The following is a 21666-nucleotide window of genomic DNA, read 5'->3' as shown; positions in this document are numbered from 1 at the left end:
TTACTGAAAATTAGAGCAATGCACGAGTTAAAAGAGGAACAATCTTACAATCAGCTTTATCGCACGATCTAGAATATCAAAAAAGGGTATTATTCCTAAATGCCCAAGTAGCCTCCTAATTATAGATATGGTCGACAACACACTGATAAGAAGGACTCTACTAGACACGGCTCTGAGACATCCTAGGACACTTTAAAACCTTAGGCTCTAATACCAAGTATGTCATGCCCCGACCTCGGGGAGCGCGACCGGCGCTCAACAGAATTACCTCGGTTGAGCAAGCCTGCAGAGTGCCGACTACCCAACTCACCCATAAATAAAGAAAATAATACAGTTCATTAATAAGTCAATAAAAAGTCATGTGAATAACATCGGTTCATTTCCATTAGTTACGTTATTAACAAGCCTTCAAACCGTACGTTGTACAGTCATAGTTAAAGTGGAACAAATGATACCATTACAACATTTTTAGTTTAACCTTCCCAAAAATATATACAACCCCCACTATGTCTACGGAGCCTCTAACAAGAACAAAAGAGTGCTATGACAATGCCGGCAATAAGGCCCCGGCTACACCTCAAAATGCTATGTACAAAGGATAGAAGATACAGGTCCCCGAAATAAAGTGGGGCTCACCAAATCAGCTGAGGAAAGGGTGTGCTGCTATTACTGATCAATACCACCTGCTATGGAATCACCTGCATCCATTAAAGATGCAGCACCCCCGGCAAAAGGGACGTTAGTACATATGGAATAGTACTAGTATGTAAAACTAAACACTCTTTCAATAGAACAAGTAACAGTAAACAGAGAATAAACATGATATCAATAAGAGATTCAAACGATATCAAAGTGCCACATTAGGGGAAACGTAAATTTCACATAGGTTTCGGTAATTTAAGTTGGGAGATCTTTAGCACCGATATACCACCATGTTTTAGCACAGAGTCCGATCTCAGCCCGACCAGCTAAGCCATCTCATCCCGACACATACACTCACATTACCACTATGTGCACGGCATGGCATCCGATCTCAGCCCGATCGGCTAAGCCGTCTCACCACAATGCCGTGTGGGTCGACATTACATCACATCTAGCTAGCAATAATCTCATCCCATTTAAGGGGAAAACATCTCAACATACCAATCTCATCCTATATAAGGGGAAACCGTCTCATCACATTAACATGGGGATTTACCCCTTAATCACTCCTACACCGGCACGTGTAGTTTCGGGGTTAGGTTGTTCCGACCTACCCTTCCTCGGTGGCTAATCGATACTCCTAAAGCATTTGTTATTAAAAGTATTTACCACTCAATTCATATTCTTTTACATGTCATTTATTTTATTGACATCATTGGCCATGATGCAATATCATTCTTGGTACATTGGTCGTACTTCATAATTCAGCTTATTATTCCATTTTCAATCGTTATCATGAATAATCAACAACAAGACCTTTCAACATTAAGACTTTAATCACATACTTGAGCAAATTAGGGCCTTAGGCACATATGACTTCTTACACAATCGACATGGTAGCTTTCATAAGAATTCACGCTTTCAAATCATAACATAGTAACACGCAACCCATACTTAAGCCACATCCTCAAACATTAACTTAACATAACAAGAATCTTTGGAATACACATTAAACACATAATTATTTCGACACAAGGCTTATTTGACAGAAATTCAATTTATAAAGGGCATCACGAGACTTACAAGGACATTACGGGGTTCAATTCTAAGAGAAGAGTTTAGCCAACATATCTCACTTGAGCTTCCTTAAACTCTAAAATGTTTCGAAAATCTTAGCAACTTCAATCTATTGTAGAAATGTAACAAATTTAACCAAAATTGGGAAGATACTCATGGTTCTAGCTCCTTTGAGCATTTTATTAAATACTAGGTGTGCATTAAGATTTCAAGGCCCTTTCATGGAGGATCCCATCATCCCACAAATCATTCTTTACCATTTTAGCTGAACAATCTCCCTATATCCCTTGATATCACATGCATGCAAAATAAACAACTCCCCTACCCAAATATTATCTTACCAATTACCCATTCCTAGTTAAATTTCGAAATTGAGGTTTATGGTGTAGAATTTTACCTCTAGGATAAAGACCTAGTGTGCTTTCCTTGATAACCTTCAAAGATTTGAGTAAGAATTGAGGAACAATTGGTGAGGAACTCTCTCTCTCTCTAGAGCACTTTCTTTCTCTCAAAATATCAGGTTTTTGCTCAAAAGATAGTACATATCGTCTATTAAATGAAGTAGGGTCGGGTTATAAAAATACAAAAAATAAAACTCCAGAACAGGATCTGCGGTCCGCGAAATGGACCGCATAATTGCCCTCCGGAACTGGGCAAAACTGACTCAGTTTGCGGTCATTATGTGGCCCACAGACCTGTTCTGTGGTCGCATAATGCATCGCAGAACTGGTGTGCGGTCGCATAATGCGCCGCAAACTTGATCTCCAAACTTGCCTAAGTTGCTTCACTCTGCGGCCATTATGCGGTCCGCAGAGTGATTATGCGGCCGCATAGTGGGCCGCAGAAACGCATTTTTCTGCCCAAAATTTTCCTTTACTCACCAGTGCACTGTTCAACCCAAAAAGTCCACTCGCCGCAAAAAATCTCTACAATCCTCAAACACATGATCCTAGTTCGGCATCACATAAATTTAAATTCCTTTACGAAATTTTACGGGGTCTTACAGGAAACTAACCCAATCGATAAAGATTGAATCTTTAATCAAAAGCCCAAAATCAACCCAAAAGTCCAACCCAGGCCCGCGCCTCGGAACTTGACTAAACTTATAAAATCCGATAACCCATTCAATTACGAGTCCAACCATACTAGTTTCACCCAAAGCCGACTCCGAATCGATGTTCAAAACTCAAAAACTCACTTTATCATACTTTAGGCTAAAACCACCAATTTCTCTTTAAAAATTCATAATCCAATTAACAAAACGAGATAGAATCACGAAATATAATCATAACCAAGTATAAAATACTTACCCCAATCCTTGTGATGAAATTCCTCCTCAAAATCGCCCTAAACCGAGCTCCAAGTCTAAAAAAATAAGGGTAAAACGACCAACCCTCAAAAATATAGGTTTTGCCCAGCACTGTTTGCACCTGCGAAGCAAATAGTCGCTTCTACGGCGTCGCTTTTTCGACCACAAATGCGGTGCTGCAAAAATCCACTGAAATTCATCCACCGCACATGCGAAAATATACCGCTTCCGCGCACACGCAGGTGCGACCACTGATTCCGCTATTGCGACGTTTCACACTTCTGCGACCTAGCCATCCGCTTCTGCGATATCGCGGGTGCGGAACAAATCCCGCTTCTACGGTACGTCCAGCTGCCCAGTCCGCTTCTGCGATGGGCTGCTCGCTTCTGCCGAGTCGCTTCTGCGACCAAGCTTCCACAGAAGCAGTTGCACCAGCAACCCAAACATTCCAGCAGCTTCAACAAGGCTTCAATCGATCCGAACCCCGCCCGAAACTCGCCCGAGCCACTCGAGACCTCGTCCGAATATACCAATGAGTCCCGTAACATAACACAGACTTACTTGATGTCTCAAATTAAACATAACAATATCGAAATGATGAATCGCACCTAAATTCAAACTTGAATGAACTTTCAACTTTCAATTTTCAAAACTCGCACCGAAACATATTTTGCAAATTTTGCACACAAGTCCGAAATAACACAACGAAACTATTTCAATTTACGGAACCACAATCCGAATCCGCTATCCACAAAGTCAACTCCCGGTCAAACTTATGAACTTTTCAAACCTTCAAATTTTCAACTTTCGCCAATTAGCGCCGAATCCTTCTAGAAATAACCAAATGCAAATCCGGGCATATGCCCAAGTCCAAAATCACCATCCGGACCTAACGGAGCCCTCAAAATTTCGTTCCGGGGTCAAATTCACAAAAGCCAAACTTGGTTAACTCTTCCAACTTAAAGCTTAAATCATGAAATTTATTTTTCCAAATCGATTCCGAATAAATTGAAAACCAAAACCGACAAATCACATAAGTCATAATACATCATACAAAGCTACTCATGCTCTCAAACTATCGAACGAAGTGCAAATGCTCGAAACGACCGGTCGGGTCGTTACACTTGGATTATAATGCATCAATATAGTTGCAAACAAATTTTGAAGAGGTGGTGGTATTTTGAAGAGAACTGCCTCAAGTAAGCATTCACAAATGTTGTCGTCTGATTTTGTAATGTTTTTGAATATTTGACGTTTCTTCCATTAACAGTGAGTAAGTCTTGAAACAAAGGGGTCCTATAACATGAATTGGTAATAATGTCAAAAATATCTTTCACCTTCTCTACGATTAACGGCATTCTTCGGGAAAAGAGGATAAATAGATAAAATTTACAAAATAAAAAAAAAATTGAGAGGTTGTTTGGTTGATGGAATATGGAATAATAATTTCGGAATTAGATACGAGATTATCCAGCGTTTGGTTGAATTACTAAACACTGTATCATTTTGGGGAAATTTTATACTGAGATTAACTATTATTTTAATACAACTAACGAAACGACCCCTAAAATGATCACCAATTTGAGACCAAGGAGTTAGTTTAAAGAAAAGAAATCGCACTTGTAAAAAGCACATCCTTTTCCCCGGCATCCAACTTTCGAAAATTCTAACAGGAAGAGACATTCTTGAATGTTGAGAATTTCATATTTCATGTATATGGGTTCTCTTAAGGCTTCACTCATACTCCATTTCTGAGCCGTTCAAAATATAAACTGCATGCCAGTTTATCTTTGCCTTTCTCCTTCCCTTTCCATCACGATCCGCCTTAGCAGATTCTCCCCAGCCTTTATTTCTTTCTCCCAAGCCAAGAATCTCTTTCTCTCGCAAATATTCTCTTCTTTCTCTTGTAACTTACGTACCCTTTTATCAATCATGCCATTCTTCTTCTCTCTCCTCCACCTTCTGTTCTGTTCCATTACATTACCATTCTCTCTCTATCTGCCTCTCTCAATACACACAATTTGTCGCCACCTTAATTCTTGCCATGTCTTCTTCAAATATCAACCATTTTTCTCAGCCATGCATATATGGTAATGTTTCAAAAGTTCCTAGACTTGACTTTTTTGCTATTTAACATATACCCTTTTGAGTATACATTGAATCTTGGTTTATTTTTATGTAAAAAAAACTCGAGTTTTTTTTTTGTTGTTGTTGATATTCTTATGGGGTTTAAAGCAGGTCAGTTTGTTTCTTCATACGCAGAGAGAAAGCCAAAGGTTATGAAATGGCTGACTAAGATTTTCAAGGGTGGGTCATGTAATAGGGGATCGCAACGTGGACGTCAACCCCAGTTTCTAGAAGATGAAAATATGGTTTCGCGCGCTCCAGTCAGATCATTGGTAATTTTTTTAACTTTTCATTTTAAATTCAGAGTTTATATACATACTCTCAAGGTGCATTATTTTTGAATGAGCTAGTGGATTAATAAAGAAATAAATGAATTGTCAAGGGATTCCTCCCATTTGTCATTTGGGAGAGTGGGGGCTTGGGGGTTGCAGAGCTAGGCTCCTTACACAAGCTTGCTGTACCAGTGTCTACCATTCTGAAAAAGAAAAAAAAAACTGCAATTTCCTGCAAAGTGAAATGTGGACAGAGAGGTAATGCCTACCTAATTAGGCGCAAGTCAGGGGTTCGAACTCTGTACCTGTTATTTAAGTGGAAAATGGTAGAGAAATGGACCCATTATCAACCAAGTTTCCAAAAGATGTGCCATTGACCCTCAAGGTTTTCTCTGTTATAAAAAGAAAAAGAAAAAACTTCCTAACAATTTCATTTGCTGCTTTGATCTTTGAGATTTAAGTTTATAACCAACATAATTATTAGGAGTATAGTTGACATCCTTCCTGTCTAAAAAAGATATCCCAGGTATGGTTTGCCAACTGTTCCCATTTCTGAGACTGGGACATAGCACTATTACTTGGTATATTTGTTCAAATTGTACCATTTCTAGCACATTGAAGTTTCTCATTGCAACAACAGTCCAAATTGGATATGACCTGTAAAACTGATGATTCATAAATCATTATCCTACGACTACCACTAAAGGTTGCTTTACTAAGTAAGATATGTCAAGTAGCAATAAGGGATTAAGCTTCGCAAAAGCTGTTGCACATCTTTCTTTCAAAACATCTCTTTGTTCACCAAGAAATGAGCCAACATTCGATGTTGGCCTAGTAAAACTTGTATGTTTCAGCTGGACTATTTGTTCCAAGGGCAGGAATTTTGGCTGCTTCAGAAGTTAAATTCTACCACTCATGACTCAGCTTTTTGCTCTATCCTTTCTAACATCTGACTGATTTACTCATAGCTATCTGTTCCTGAATTTTGTTCTGTCGTTTTAAATTGTATTTCATGCTCCTCTGATTGAATGTTTCTTAACACAATTTTAAAGTTCAACAGGATGATCGCTCTAGGGCTAGTACAGAAAAAGAGGAACTAGACCAAAATGCAACTGCATTATCTTTGGCCGAAGATTTGAAAAGACCAGGTGGAAATTAAAAGTTTTTATTTGTATATTTTCAAGTCTATAGAGTTACTATTCCTTGTTCTTATCCTCCAGAGATCTATTTACCTTGTTCAGTTCTCTATTGGCTTATTATATATGACTAATTTCACTCTTTTGAGGTTAAGACTGACAGTTGTGTGCTTTGCAGGATACAAATGTAGGACTGACAATGATGAAGATCTAGGAAGTTCACTTAACCATGACCTTACTTCATCGTCATATCCGCCTCCTTATGCTCCTTTATATGCACCTTGGGAATATAATCCCAGAAGTTATAGGTAATTGGATTTTGTTGAGATATCCTCTTGTGCATTGTGTCATTTGAAATTCAGCTTAATTAATCAATCCCTCTTTGAAGCTACCTCTAAAGTTCAAGCAGCTTTCTATCCCAAAGAAGTGTAGCATGAGGCCCAGTTTCTTTTGTATTTACTTATAAAAAATAAAAAAAAAGGATCAAAGACATGAAGAAAGATTGCTGCTTCATAGTATTTATTTATCTATTTCATAGAAGGCTGCCTTTTAGAGTGGTAAATTCATGGGGCATCAAATTCAAGATGTGTTACTGAGAAAGGCGTTATCTGAAAATGGAAACTGTCGCATGCTAATACCTATTATAGATGAAAACTTCAATCTGTCTTTGGTTGAAAAATGGAGAATGAACAAAATTCAAATTTAAGACCTGAATTAATATGCACATCCAAACAAATTTTCGTGTTCACAAGCAGATACGCCTTGGTAGTTTTAAAGTATTGAAGGAATATCTGTTGAAAACTGCTGATTGTTTCGGATGAACATATACCATCATGGAGTATAATTATGTCTTATATGCATATTTATAATTTGCAGAATATGTAGTGGCTGCCATGGGGATATTGGCTCTGGCAATTATTTGGGATGCATGGGAACTTTCTTTCATCCGGATTGCTTTCTTTGTCGTGCTTGTGGTTATCCAATTACTGAATATGAGGTACATTCTTGTCCTTTCTCTCTAACTATCACTCAATCTTTCTCCCAAAAGAAATAAAAGAAATTTGAATTAAACTTGTAATTTCAATTGACCTAATGGTTTTGAAACTTTTCTTGTGTTTAGCTCATTGGTTTCTTTGTTGATTCAAGTTTTCTTTGTCAGGGAACAATTATTATCACAAATCATGCTTCAGGGAAATGACTCACCCCAAATGTGAAGTTTGCCACCAATTTGTAAGGACATGGTGCTTCTTCATGTAGTTGGTTAATGGAAATTGCTCATCACAAATCCAATTTACATTTCAAGGTTTTAATCTTGACTGCATCTGCAGATATAAGCTTCTCCTACATGTTCTGTTAGGATAATACTGATTCTTGCTCTTACAAATCCATAGAGAGTCAAACAGAAAAATGCATATGATTGTTGAAGTGCCCGTAGATTGTCATCGATCTAAATCATCACTTGCTGTCATTATTATGTCTATTGATGCATTCTGTTTTCGTGTTTGAGTAAAAGTGTTGTCTAGTTCACCAGCCTAAAGAGATGTTTTACATGGATTATCTTTTGTCAAATTGTTCTGCAATACTTTTGGTCTGATTAGAAACCAGCTTATGGTGCCATTTTTTGTGTGGTCACTAAAAATTGCATCCTATCTTTTGGTGAAGCAGTTTAAGTATTGGAAATATTACATGAAATTTCAAATATACTTACAGACAAACATTGAAAGGACTATCATTTCTCACTGTTTAATCCCTCATGGAGTAGTTTATTTTACGATCCACCATTTCATTTTCAGATCCCAACAAATGCAGCAGGCTTGATTGAGTATAGGTGCCACCCGTTTTGGTCTCAGAAATATTGTCCTTCACATGAGAGTGATGTCACAAAACGATGCTGTAGTTGTGAACGTCTGGAGGTATGGTTATCAGCGGAAATCAAACATGTTGGATCACCTATCGTTCAACTAATATGCTTCACGCTGATATTGTTCTTATCTTCTTAAGCCGTGGAATGCAAGATATTTATCGCTTGGGGACAGTAGGAGCTTATGTTTAGAGTGCATGGAATCTGCTATCATGGATACCGGGGACTGCCAACCGCTTTACCATTCAATCAGAGACTATTATGAAGGCATGAACATGAAAATAGACCAGCAAGTTCCTATGCTTCTCGTTGAAAGACAAGCACTTAATGAAGCCATTGAAGGGGAAAAGCATGTAAGAGTGACTTCATAATGTAGTTTTTCTGTTCTTTAGTCTGGAAAATTTCTGACTGTAATTGTTTTTAGGGTTTTCATCATATGCCTGAAACGAGAGGTCTATGCCTATCAGAAGAGCAGACAGTCACCAGTGTAAGCTCTTCATTTACTTGAAATCAATTTTCAATTTAGATTAGAACTGTCAAATCTCTAGGTAACCTATTGAAACGTGCAAGACGAGCTATGACATCTTATTGAACATATGTCCAGATACTCAAAAGGCCAAGAATGGGTGGTCGTGAAGTAGTAGGAATCAGAACACATCCTCAGAAGCTAACTAGAAAATGTGAAGTTACAGCTATTCTAGTGTTGTTTGGCCTCCCAAGGTAACTTTTTCTTTGTGTTAATTACTTTCAGTTATTTTATTCTAACGTAATTGTCAAAAGAGCGAAAAGTGTTACGTGGAATGTGGTGCAGCCTCCTCTCCAAACAAGACGAGAGGAGAAGGAATCAACTCAAAGGATAAGGAATTAAAGAAAGCAAACTTATTATGATATTCAATTAACTTTTTCAATTCAGCGTCTATGAAGGTAGCTTGCTCTCTTCACACACATATACCTTCAAAGTGCCAACATTAATTCCATTTCTATATTCCAACGTGATATTACACCAAATTAAACATTTTAGTCTCTAAAAAAGAGGAGGTAGAGTTTCCAAATAACAACAGCCACAACTACGCCTTAATCCTCAACAAGTTGGGTTTGCCTATATGAGATAGAGTTTCTAAATGAACCAAAAGAATGTCTTTAATGTGTTTTATCATGTATCGAGTTAGTGTTCTTCTAGAAGAAGAGTGGAAAGGTAAATAATCTACATTTTAAAGTGATGACAAGAAAGAAGAGTTCATATGTGAGAAAAGAAATCACTCCTAAATAACCAGTCAAGTGAAACAGACACACTGTTCTTGGGATATTCCTGGCATATCCTATTGACTATGTTTTTGTTTTGTATATTTGTAACCCTTGTTTAACAGTGAAGATGCTTTCTAAAAAGATTATGTAAGGCCAGATAGACTGACAATATCTCTTTATCTGCAGACTACTTACTGGTGCCATTCTTGCTCATGAACTGATGCATGCGTGGTTACGTCTAAAAGGTAATTTTGATCCTGAATTTCTATCTACATTGGCTTGCAGCAGATTCTGGAGATGTATAAAATCTTCAAGAAAATAAAGATAACAAGATAGCCAGATGCTTCACCATCAAACTCTCATGATGCTTGATACCAGCTAATCATTAGAGCGGTTTCTATGAGTTCAACTAAACTAATTGCTTTTGGCGCAAACTGTCAATATATGTGCAAAAAACATTTAAAACGTGTAATACATAAAATAAGATCACATTCATTCTGAATCCACTAACTCTAGATCCTGGATTAGCCTCTGCAGCTAATATAAGTTTGAACCTGATTACTTGAGAAAAGTTACCTTGTTCGGAATTTGCAGGATTCCGTAATCTCAGCCTTGAGGTAGAAGAAGGAATTTGCCAAATGCTTTCCTACATGTGGTTGGAATCAGAGGTAATGCCTGTATCCAGAGAAATGCCATCGACGTCAACTGCTTCATCCTCGTCATTGTCATTATCCAAGAAAGGTGTTAAGTCTGGAGTAGAGAATAAGCTGGGTGAGTTTTTCATGCACCAGATTGCCCATGATACTTCTCCAGCATATGGTGGAGGATTTAGAGCTGCTAATGAAGCCGTGAATAAGTATGGTTTAAGACGTACATTGGATCACATTTACCTCACAGGAAGTTTTCCTTTATGATACCATCATTGTAACATCTCTGGCCGTGGCTGTTGAAGGTCTCTTCTGCTGTATGGCAATTCAGAAGTCATTGAATTGACTGCTCATTGATCTTGCAAAGCTGGATTTGCTCCCCTCATTTTTTATGGGATTCATCTGTGGATGCTCAGTCCCAAAGAGAAGTATATGCCACAATGAAAAATAGAAGAACCACTTCTTAATTGTCCTTAAAAAGCTTTTACGCTCTGCATGATGTCAATAAGATGTAATTCATTTGTTTTACTTTTTGAGTGAAAATACTAGAAATATTGACCACATTGAAATACAGGATTAAGAAGCAACCGATTAGCTTCAGATGTATTCCCCTAACGTCAGTAAACATTATGTGAGTCGTACAGAGAAAACTGATTGCTTGTCCTGATTGCTTGTCCATCAGGACCTTCACTTGAGTTATAAGCTACTACAGCAAAAATCTTTCATACTGCAATTAATCAAAATGTTAAAACATATTATGAAAAGTTTACCTGTATTTATTTTACGCAGCATAAGATTCCTATATGTCATTCCTCAATTCAACTCTTACACACACAACGCCGATCATCACACATATAAATCTACTCTTATATAATACAATACAACAAAAAAGAAAGCCCACTTTTTAGTTAGAACAACATGGTCTCTTGTTGGAGTTTCCAGAATTCTCTCCAACCTTAATAACAGTTCCTTGACCAGGAATAGCACCTGCCTCTTGAGCTGCTAACGCTTTCCTGCTCATTATCTGATAAATATCCAACAAAATCGTCTGGAACGCCTTCTCAACATTTAAAGCTTCCAATGCAGAGGTTTCAAGAAATGACAACCCTTCTTTCTCGGCCAAGAGCCTTGCGTCTTGCTCTGGAACAGCTCGAAGATGGTTCAAATCCGACTTGTTTCCAGCCATCATTATGACAATGTTGGAGTCAGCATGGTCCCTGAGCTCGCGAAGCCATCGGTGCACGTTTTCAAAAGTTTGTCTTTTTGTTATGTCATAAACTAAAAGTGCTCCCACGGCTCCTCTGTAATAAGCACTTGTTATTGCTCTGTACCTTTCTTGCCCTGCTGTGTCCCATATTTGTGCCTTTACTGTCTTGCCTTCTACCTGCGCCATGCAATGCACGTTTCTCAAAACATCAATTCATGTTTAAGGCAGCTCGGTCATCCTTTATTAATTAAGCATAATAGTGGTAGACTAATTAGCAAAATATAGAAGCAAGATGCAGTCTATAACTAGTTTACTACATACACACTATATTGTACATTTCCCAGTTCTTTTTTTTTTTGCTTGTCTTAGATGTTATAGAGACAACAACAACCCAGTAGGATCCCACAAGTGGGGTCTGGGGAGGGTAGAGTGTACGCAGACTTTACCCCAGGATAAGTAGAATTAGTTTATAAGCACCTTTCTATTTTTACAAACTCTTATAATTTTAAACTTCTCATTTATTCTTAATAACATGCTCTTATAGTCAAATACCTTTATAACCACAAGTTGTAAGATATGTGCCAAGCGTGTTTTCTTCTTTCTTTCTCAAATTTCATTGCTAGTCAAACAGTGGCATATAAAATGAAACGGATATTTGGAATTTGACAAGATCTTTACTACAAAGTTCAAAAGGCAGTTTCTAAAATTTGTGCCACATTGCATGGATCAAATGTAATTGCACATAATCAAATCTTAATCCATGATATATACGCTGTGTAAGGTTTAAAAATGCATGGAACTTGGAGAATTGGAAACTAACCTGAAGTGTCCTAGTTGCAAATTCGACGCCAATGGTGGATTTAGACTCCAAACAGAATTCATTTCGCGTAAATCTGGAAAGAATGTTAGATTTTCCGACACCTGAATCTCCAATCAAAACAATCTTGAATAAATAATCGTACTCATGATCCACCTTGTACGCCATTTCTACTTCCCTCTAGGCACCACATTCACCTATCAAAGCAAATGCCCAAATCTGGATGACATTATTTAAACAACGCTATCATCGCTATGATCTTACGAAATCAAAGGAATTTTCAAACAGGAATCACCAAATTTTGCAGGTTCTAACGTCAAGACTAGAAAGAAATTTCAACAGAAAGAGGAGAAAGAAAACTCACCAAGGTTATAGGTTAAATTGTCCACGAAAAATACAACTTTCAAATAATCAGAACTGCTAAGCACCATTGGTTTTGAAAAGAAAGAGCAGGAGATCAAAACTTCTGGAAATGTCCTGAATCCAAATGAATAAAAATATAGCCGAACAAACAGGAACTTGAATGGCTATAGCCAATACATCTTCCCACGTCGTATTATTAATCTTCTCTTTTGGGCTCAAGTATGTTTTCTTTCTTCTATTTTCTTGAATATCCAAGAGACTAACCAACATTCATTCTCTTCAAAAAATTTAAAAATATAATTTTCATTTTGAATACTCATTATTTTCAGAAAATATGGGTCACGGCCCAAATTCCCAACTAAGGGGTCGTGATGGCACCAAACAACACTTACTAGGTAAGCCGGCACTAAATAATAATAAAAGAATATTAAGACTAACATAAAACAACATATTCATATTAAAGAGTAAACTCAAAACTACATAACGAGTCTAAAGCCAAAACATCCATCTAATAACTTTTCAGGATTGGTGTCACTGAGTGCATGAGTATCTAAGGATTTACTAAATATAGCGTCTGAAATGATAAATAATATTGTTCGATAAAATAATCAGTAATAGGAAAAATGGAAAGGTGACTTCAAGGCTTGCAGAGTGCAGCACTACCTCGAGTCTCCTCAAATCAACAAGCTAGTTATCTCTCTCAGCACCACTAGATCATATGCCAGAATCTGCACAAGAAATGAATAAGTCTAGTATAAGTACAACCGACCCCATGTACTCAGTAAGTGTGAAGCCTAATCCCGATGAGGTGGTGACGAGGCTAAGACAAGATACATACTCTATAAACCTGTGCAGTTCAATAACTAGAGAAATAACAAGTAAGACAATAAGTGAAATAATAAATAAGATAACAAGTAATATAACAAGAGAATTAATGAGGGAGATAACAAGAGTAATAGCAAGAAAAAATATGAGGAATAGTAAAGAATCAATTACGGGAAACAATGATCGTATCTTCTCAAATAACACAATCAAGCCTTTCACAACAATTCAAGTCTGAGAATAAACAATATCCGTGAAACAACGTAACCAAGTCCTCAAATCCGCATAAATGAAGCAAGGAGTAAAAGATAATAAATAAAATAGCATGACAATACCCTTTGTGTATTTATCTCTCATCCTCACTAGCACAGAAACACCCTTTAACACTCTTCCTCATCAAGCACGGAAACACCCTTCGAGCAATAATAATCATAATAAAAATGTCAAGAAGCATGAAAACACCCTTTGTGCAATAGCAATAATATTAAGAAGTACGAAAATACCCTTTATGCATAACCACTCGTCCTCACAAACACGGAAACACCCTTCATGCAATTCACTCTTCCTCACCAAGCATATATACAAAATAATACCAAGCAAGATAGGAAGCATAACAACATCATGAAGAGTGATTAAATATAACACACTACATGAGAGATAACCATCCTTTTGCATCAAGAGCCGAGCCAACATCTCAAGAAACATAATATCGAAATGTCTCAACAAATCCAGAATGTAACTATTAGCATAAATAAGAATAATCAAGAAGTTCCATGAACTATTTAGAGCAAATAAGAAGTAATACATGAAACAACAACTCATGAATAAGGCTAACTCTACCCGCATGCTTAACCCATGACAAACGTATATATACTCGTTACCTTGCATATATGCCATCCTAAACATATAAAGCACGTAGCAAATAGACCCAACTACAACCTAATTTACTCAAATCAAGGTTAACCAAGATACTTGCCTCTTTTCGGAATAAGTCAACCCTCAAACGTTGACGATTCCGGTAGGTTCGTATGATAATTTTGGACTTGTATGTACATTTGGTTTGGGTACCGGTTGATCCGAGATAATTTCAGTGCTTCTAGTTAAAAGTTGGAAATTTGAGTTTATGAACTTTTGAAATTCTTGCATTTTGATGCTTGATTCTTGATTTTTGATGTTGTTTTGATGTTTTGATCTTACGAGCGAAATTGTGTAAGGTTATTATAGTTGTTTGAATGTTTTGGAATAGGGTCCGGGGGGCTCGGGTGAGTTTTGATTTCAGGCTATTTTGGTAAATCTTGCAATTGCTAGTGTTGTTGCCTCAATTGCGACAGTTTGCAAATATGAGGTTCGTATTTGCGAATGTCACCTTGCATTTGTGAGGCTTGGTAAGGGGAGCTTCGCAATTCCAAAGCTTGGATCGCATTTACGATGTCCGCAATTGCGAGCACTTGTTCGCTTTTGCGATCTTACAAACAAGAGTTCGCAATTGTGATATTTGAAGTTAGCTTTAAAGGGAAGGATTCCGATATTAGCCTATTTTATTCTATTTTTGAGATCTAGACTTTGTTAGGAGGCGATTTTAGAGAGAATTTCCTTCCCAACTTCAAGATTAGTGATTTTAACATTGTTTTGATTAATTTTCGTTATTCCCCCTAGATTTTCACCCCCAAATCTAGGATTTTAAAGTGTAAAATTTGATTTTTTGATTTGAACTAATGAACACTAATTTTGGAGATTTTGACCTCAATTTGATATTAGATCTTGAAATTAATTATATATTTAGACTCGTGGGGTTATCGCTCTTGCACAATCACTTCTGCGTGCAGCCCTCCACTTCTGTGGATTCACCTTTCCAGCCAAAAAATCTCTTCTCCGACCCTATAAGTGCGGTCTCGCACCAGCGGTCCAAACCCCGGAGGTGCAAAGACACCGGACCAAAACTGCCCACAAACCTCAAAATGATCCGAGACTCATCCGAAACACTCTTGAGGCCCCCGGGACCCCGTCCAAACATACCAACCAGTACCAAAACATAACACGGACCTACTCGAGGTCACAAATCACACAAAATAACATCAAGACTATGAATCACATCTCAATTCAAGCCTAATGAACTAATCAGTTTTCAAACTTCCGAAATTCATGCTGAACCACGTCTAGCGAACCTGGAATAACCCCAAATTTTGTACACAAGTCCCAAATGATATAATGAATCTATTCCAACTTTCTTAACAATAATCTGACCCCGATAACACACGGAGCATATCCTCCAGTATATGAATAGTATGCTCGGACTGTCCGTCTATCTGAGAGTGAAATGATGCACTCAACTCAACCCGCATGCCAAACTCACATTGTACGACCCACCAGAACCGCGATGTAAACTGCGTACCCCGGTCAGAGATGATGGATACCGACACGCCATGAACTCTGACGATCTCGCGAATATAGACCTGAGCCAGCTGCTCTGAAGAATAAGTAGTCATCACTAGAATGAAATGAGCCGACTTGATCAACCTATCCACAATCACCCATACTGCATCGAACTTCCTCTGAGTCCATGGGAACCCAACAATAAAATCCATATGAACCCGCTCCCATTTACATTCTAGAATATCTAGCCTCTGAAGCAATCCACCTTGCCGTTGATGCTCATACTTCACTTGCTGACAATTTAGGCACCGAGCTACATACTCCACTATGTCTTTCTTCATCCGCCTCCACCAATAGTGATGCCTCAAGTCCTGATACATCTTAGTGGCACTCGGATGATTGGAGTACCACGAACTGTGAGCCTCCTGAAGAATCAACTCACACAAACCATATACATTGGGCACACATAACCTGCCTAGCATCCGTAACACACCGTCATCCCCAATATTAGCCTCCTTGGCATCGCCGTGCTAAACCGTGTCCTTGAAGACAAGTAGATGGGGATCGTCATACTGACGCTCTCTGATACGATCATATAGAGAAGACCGAGAAACCACACATGCCGAAACTCGACTCGGCTCCAAACCATCCAATCTAACAAACTGGTTGGCCAAGGCCTGAACATCCAATGCCAATGGCGTCTTATCTGCCGGTAGATATGCTAAACTGCCCAAGCTCTTCGCCTTACGACTCAAGGCATCGGCCACCACATTGGCCTTCCCGGGATCATACAGAATGGTGATATCATAGTCCTTAAGCAACTTTAACTATATCCTGATGCAAGTTAAGATCTTTTGGTTTGAACAGATGATGTAGACTCCGGTGCTCGGTATACACCTCATAAGAGACACCGTGCAAATAGTGCCGCCAAATCTTCAAGGCATGAACAATACCTGATAACTCAAGGTTGTGGACATGATATTTCTTTTTATGTACCTTTAGTTGTCTAGATGCGTAGGCAATTACCCTATCGTCTTGCATCAACACCGCGTCGAGGCCAACACGCAATGCATCGCAATACAAAGTGTAAGACCCCGAACCCGTAGGCAACACCAACACTGGGGACTGTAGTCAAAGACGTCTTGAGCTTTTGAAAGCTCTCCTCACACTCCTCGGTCCACTTGAACGGTGTACCCTTCTGGGTCAATCGGGTCATATGTATGGCAATAGATGAGAAACCAAGAAAATTCCGAATCTCAGTAGTTGAAGACGGTCTGGGCCAACTCTGCACTCCTTCAATATTCTTCGGATCTACCTTGATCCCATCACTCGACACTACATGAACCGAAAATGCCATCGAATCAAGCCAGAATTCACACTTTGAAAATTTTGCATACTTCTTTTCTCTCAAGGTTTGGAGCATGGTCCTCTGGTGCTGCTCATGATCCTCCCGGCTCCGGGAGTACACCAAGATGTCGTCAATAAACACAATGATGAATGAGTCAAGATAGGGTTGGAATACACTGTTCATCAAGTGCATGAATGTTGCTGGGGCATTGGTAAGCCCAAATGACATCACAAGGAACTCATAATGACCATACCGAGTCCTGAAGGCAGTCTTCGGAATATGCGGCTCCCAAATCTTCAACAAATGATAGCCCGACTGGAAATCAATCGTTGAGAATACTCTGCCACCCTGTAGCTGATCAAATATGTCATCAATGCGTGGTAATGGATACTTATTCTTCACTATAATCTTGTTCAACTGTCAATAATGAATACATATGCGCATCGAACCATCCTTCTTCTTTACAAACAATACTGGAGCACCCCAAGGTGATACACTGGGCAGAATGAAACCCTTATCAATCAACTCTTGCAACTGCTCCTTTAACTCTTTCAGCTCTACTAGGGCCATACGATATGGTGGAATAGATCCGGCAATAGATCAATACCAAAATCAATATCCCTATCGGGCGACATGCTCGAAAGATCCGCTGGAAACACATATGGATAGTCCCTCACTACCGAAACTGACTAAACAATAGGAGTATCAACACTAAAATATCTCACAAAGGCTAGATATGTCTCTCACCCCTTCCCAACAATCCACTGTGCCTTAAGGAAAGACACCACCCTACTAGGAACATAATCCAAAGTACCTCTCTACTCTAATCGTGGCAAGCCTGGCATAGCCAACGTCACCGTCTTGACGTGACAATCAAGAATAGCATGATAGGGCGACAACCAGTCCATACCCAATATAACATCAAAATATACCATACTGAGCAACAATAGGCTGGCTCTGGTCTCAAAACCACCAAGAAAAACTAAACACGACTGATACACATAGTCAACAACAATGGAATCTCCCATAGGCGTGGACAAATAGATAGGAGAACTCAAAGAAGCATGAGATACACCCAAATATGGAGCAAAGTAAGATGATACATAGGAATAAGTGGAGCCTGGATCAAATAAGACTGATACATCTCTATGACAAAGTGGAATAATACTTGTGATAACTAAGTCGGATGTAATCGCCTCCGTCCTAGTAGGAAGAGCATAACATCTGGCCTGGCCTCCCCCTCTAGGGTGACCTCTGCCTGCCCGACCTCCACCTCTAGCTAGCTGTACAGGTGGAGTGGCAATTGGTGCGGTAACCACGACCTGAGAAGCCTAAGGGCCTTGTGGAATACGTAGGGCCTGAGTAGTATGTGGAGGTGCACCCCTCCTGAGTCTGGGGCAGTCCCTCACCTTATGGTGATCGTCACCACACTAAAAATAAGCTCTCAGAGGAAGTGGCTGCTGGAACTGGCTCGGGCCTGGTCGGCTGGACTGACTATTGAAATTACCCCGTGCAGAATGTGCTCTAGACAGTGGCGGTGCAAAATGGGCAACATGAGGCCTGGGAGTAGCCGGAATACTGCTGGAAGCTGGAAGTGCTGAATAAATAGGACGGCTCACATAGCCTCTACAATGACGGGCTGCAATTGGGGCACAAACACCACTATATGTGCCAGAATCTCGAGGCCTCTTGGCCTCCCTCTCCTCTCTCTCTCCTAGGCCCACATACCCTCCAATCTCCTAGCGATCTCCACTACCTATTGGTTTGGGATGTTAATCTCTGTCACGCCCCAAACCTGGGGGGCGAGACAGGCACTTGGAGCCTATATATATATATATATATATATATATATATATATATATATATATATATATATATATATATATATATATATAGCCATATTTTCACCACCATCGAGCTATAATCGATGGGCAGGCCCCTATTAGGCAACCTCTGATCAGATGGTAAGTTATATATTGAGCCTACTATGGTCGAGTGCCTTTGCGCGAGCCCAGAATGGCTGAGATACAGAGCCTGGTATGGAGGAGTGCCTATGAGCAAGCCTACTATGACAGAGCAGTTACACATTCCGAGCCTTATAGGGACGAACATTTATGTTACATACTATATTGATAGAGTGGAGTCAGTATCAGGAGGTAAGTATATCTCCAGATCATCTTTGACTCCCAGTTACTTTCAGTTATTATATTATCAGTTCAGTTTCAACTTTCAGTTATTTTATTGCCTTGCATACTCGGTACATTATTTCGTACTGACATCCCTTTTCCTGGAGACGTTGCATTTCATGCGTGCAGGTTCAGACAGACAGGCGGGTAGACCTCCTCAGTAGGTGTTGCCCGAGTTCAGCTTTATCAGTAAGCTCCACGTCCTTCGGAGTTGTTGGGTCTAGAAGTTTTGTATACATCTTGTGTATATATGTATATAGATTATGGGTAGGTTGGGGCCTTGTTCCGATCACGGTACATCTATCAGTAGAGGCTTGTAGACATAACCTGTCAGTTAGAGCAGTATCTTGGGCTTGTAGGCCTTGTATGTATATTTTGTTGGTTTGTCAGCTGTAGTCGTTATGATGGTCTTGCCGGCCCAGCTTTATATTGATGTTTAGTCAGCGTTGGTTTTCATAGGCAACGGGTGCCGGTCTCGCCCCCTCCCCCAAGGTTCGGGGCGTGATAAAAGTGGTATCAGAGCAGTTATGTCCCAGGGAGTCTATAAGCCGTGTCTAGTAGGGTCTTGTTTATGGATATGTTGTGCACCACATTATATAAGCAGGGGACTACAGGGCATTTAAGAGTTGGTTAGCCTTCTTTCAAATCTAAATCGTTCTATAGAACTGAGTTATAGGAAATTTGAGTTAAACTTACGTGTTGGCGTTTGCATGCACAGATGACGGTGACTAAGAAGACTACGGCTAGTCAGAGGAGAGATACAACAGTAGGGGAGGGGACCAGCAGGGTACCCCAGTAGATGAGGCCCAATCGGAGGCCCAGGGAGAGACCCCTACTCAGCCATTACCGGCTCCTCCACCACCTGAGGAGATTCTTAGGGAGACCACAAATCCAGCCCCCCCTTCTATCAGATCAGGACTTGAGGAGTGCGGTGCATTTGTTGACACAGTTGGTAGCTACCCAACAACAAGCTAGGGCATCCGCTAGTGCAGGATCTTGTGAGGGGTCTGGGAGTTCAAGGGTCCGAGAGTTTATTGCTTTGAGTCCCCCAGAGTTCACGGGGACAGATCAGAGGGAGTACCTGCAGGATTTGATAGATCAGCTTCACAGGATCTTTTGGGTTATGCATGCCATGGAGAAAGAGGTAGTTGTGTTAGCAGTTTTTCAACTCCGAGATATAGCCATCCTTTGGTACGAGGGATGGGAGAGGTCCAGGGTATGTGATGTACCTCCAGTTAGTTGGGAGAATTTTTTAGATGCCTTCCTTGACCAGTACTTACCGCGGGAGATCCGACAGGCTCGGGTAGATCAGTTTCTAGACCTCAAGAAGGGCAATATGAGTGTTCGAGAGTATAGTCTCCGTTTTTACTCATTGGCCAGATATGCACCATCCGTAGTTTCCACTATGCAGGACAGGATCCACAGGTTTATAGCTGGTTTAGCCCTAGAGTTGACTGAGGCATGTGCCACCGCTGCATTGCAGGATAGTATGGATATCTCCCGGATTCAGGAATTTGCCCAGAATATAGAAAGGGTTAGGCATTGGCAGCAGGGTACGAAGAGGACTGAGTCAGGGCAGCATAAGAGGATGAGATTTGTCAGGTCTCAGGAGCAGTCTCAGGGTAGTTATAGGCCCCAGTATTTCGGACGGCCACCTAGGCCTCAGCGACATCAGTTATAGGGTTACAGGTATGACCGTTATACTCAGTCAGGACCAGGTGAGAGCTCACGGGCGTCGGGTTTGCAGCGACAGCAAGGTTCAGGGCAGATATGGTCATTTTCACCGCAGTGTGACATCTGTGGTAGAGGACACTTGGGCCAATACCGAGCCGGTTCTGATACTTGTTATACATGTAAACGTCCGGGGCATATGATGCGAGATTGCCCAAATAGAGATTCTGGGGGTATGGCACAACCAGCGAATTCAACAACAAGATCATCTATGTCTGTGCATCCTTCAGGGCGCGAGTCTTAGTCTTTGGCTGGTAGAGGTCGAGGCAGAGGTAGAGGTTCCAGTTCAGGTAGTAACCAGAATCGTAGCTATGCTTTAGCGGGTCGACAGAACCAGGAGACTTCACCAGATGTTGTGACAGGTATGTTGACCATTTGCTCTCACGATGCTTATTCCTTGATAGACCCATGATCTACTTTATCGTGTATTACCCCATTTATCGCGGGGAAGTTTGGTATAGTGCCTGAAATACTAAGTGATCCTTTTGCGGTAGCTACACCGG

The 21666-nt window shown here is 40.0% G+C and overlaps 3 protein-coding genes across 5 annotated transcripts; 2 read left to right on the top strand and 1 right to left on the bottom strand.

Moving 5' to 3' along the window:
- Positions 1–4873: 4873 nt before the first annotated feature.
- Positions 4874–10979, top strand: LOC104119846 (protein DA1-related 2-like). Of its 2 annotated transcripts, none has more exons than XM_009631438.4 (12): positions 4874–5118; positions 5291–5427; positions 6488–6575; positions 6742–6871; positions 7440–7560; positions 7710–7793; positions 8357–8476; positions 8565–8777; positions 8849–8911; positions 9029–9144; positions 9856–9914; positions 10264–10979. In XM_009631438.4, exons 1-12 carry the CDS (start codon positions 5073–5075, stop codon positions 10581–10583), a joined length of 1497 nt encoding a protein of 498 aa, XP_009629733.1. In that variant the 5' UTR covers positions 4874–5072; the 3' UTR covers positions 10584–10979. The 2 variants fall into 2 exon arrangements, with proteins under 2 accessions (XP_009629733.1, XP_009629732.1); XM_009631437.4 differs by having other exon boundaries at positions 4875–5118; positions 5267–5427.
- Positions 10980–11071: 92 nt separating this feature from the next.
- Positions 11072–12903, bottom strand: LOC104119847 (ras-related protein Rab2BV-like). Of its 2 annotated transcripts, none has more exons than XM_009631442.4 (3): positions 12705–12903; positions 12344–12559; positions 11072–11700 (listed from the first exon to the last, which is right to left on the bottom strand). In XM_009631442.4, the coding sequence occupies exons 2-3, from the start codon at positions 12506–12508 to the stop codon at positions 11221–11223; spliced, it is 645 nt and encodes a 214-aa protein (XP_009629737.1). In that variant the 5' UTR covers positions 12509–12559; positions 12705–12903; the 3' UTR covers positions 11072–11220. The 2 variants fall into 2 exon arrangements, with proteins under 2 accessions (XP_009629737.1, XP_009629738.1); XM_009631443.4 differs by having other exon boundaries at positions 12344–12537; positions 12705–12902.
- A 7661-nt stretch (positions 12904–20564) lies between these two features.
- On the top strand, positions 20565–21113 carry LOC138892560 (uncharacterized). Its single transcript, XM_070176296.1, has one exon. It carries the CDS (start codon positions 20565–20567, stop codon positions 21111–21113), a length of 549 nt encoding a protein of 182 aa, XP_070032397.1.
- The last annotated feature ends 553 nt before the right edge of the window (positions 21114–21666 follow it).

This window comes from Nicotiana tomentosiformis, chromosome 5, assembly GCF_000390325.3.
Source record: "Nicotiana tomentosiformis chromosome 5, ASM39032v3, whole genome shotgun sequence".
Taxonomy (NCBI): domain Eukaryota; kingdom Viridiplantae; phylum Streptophyta; class Magnoliopsida; order Solanales; family Solanaceae; genus Nicotiana; species Nicotiana tomentosiformis.
This window is presented reverse-complemented; position numbering and strand designations above follow the sequence as displayed.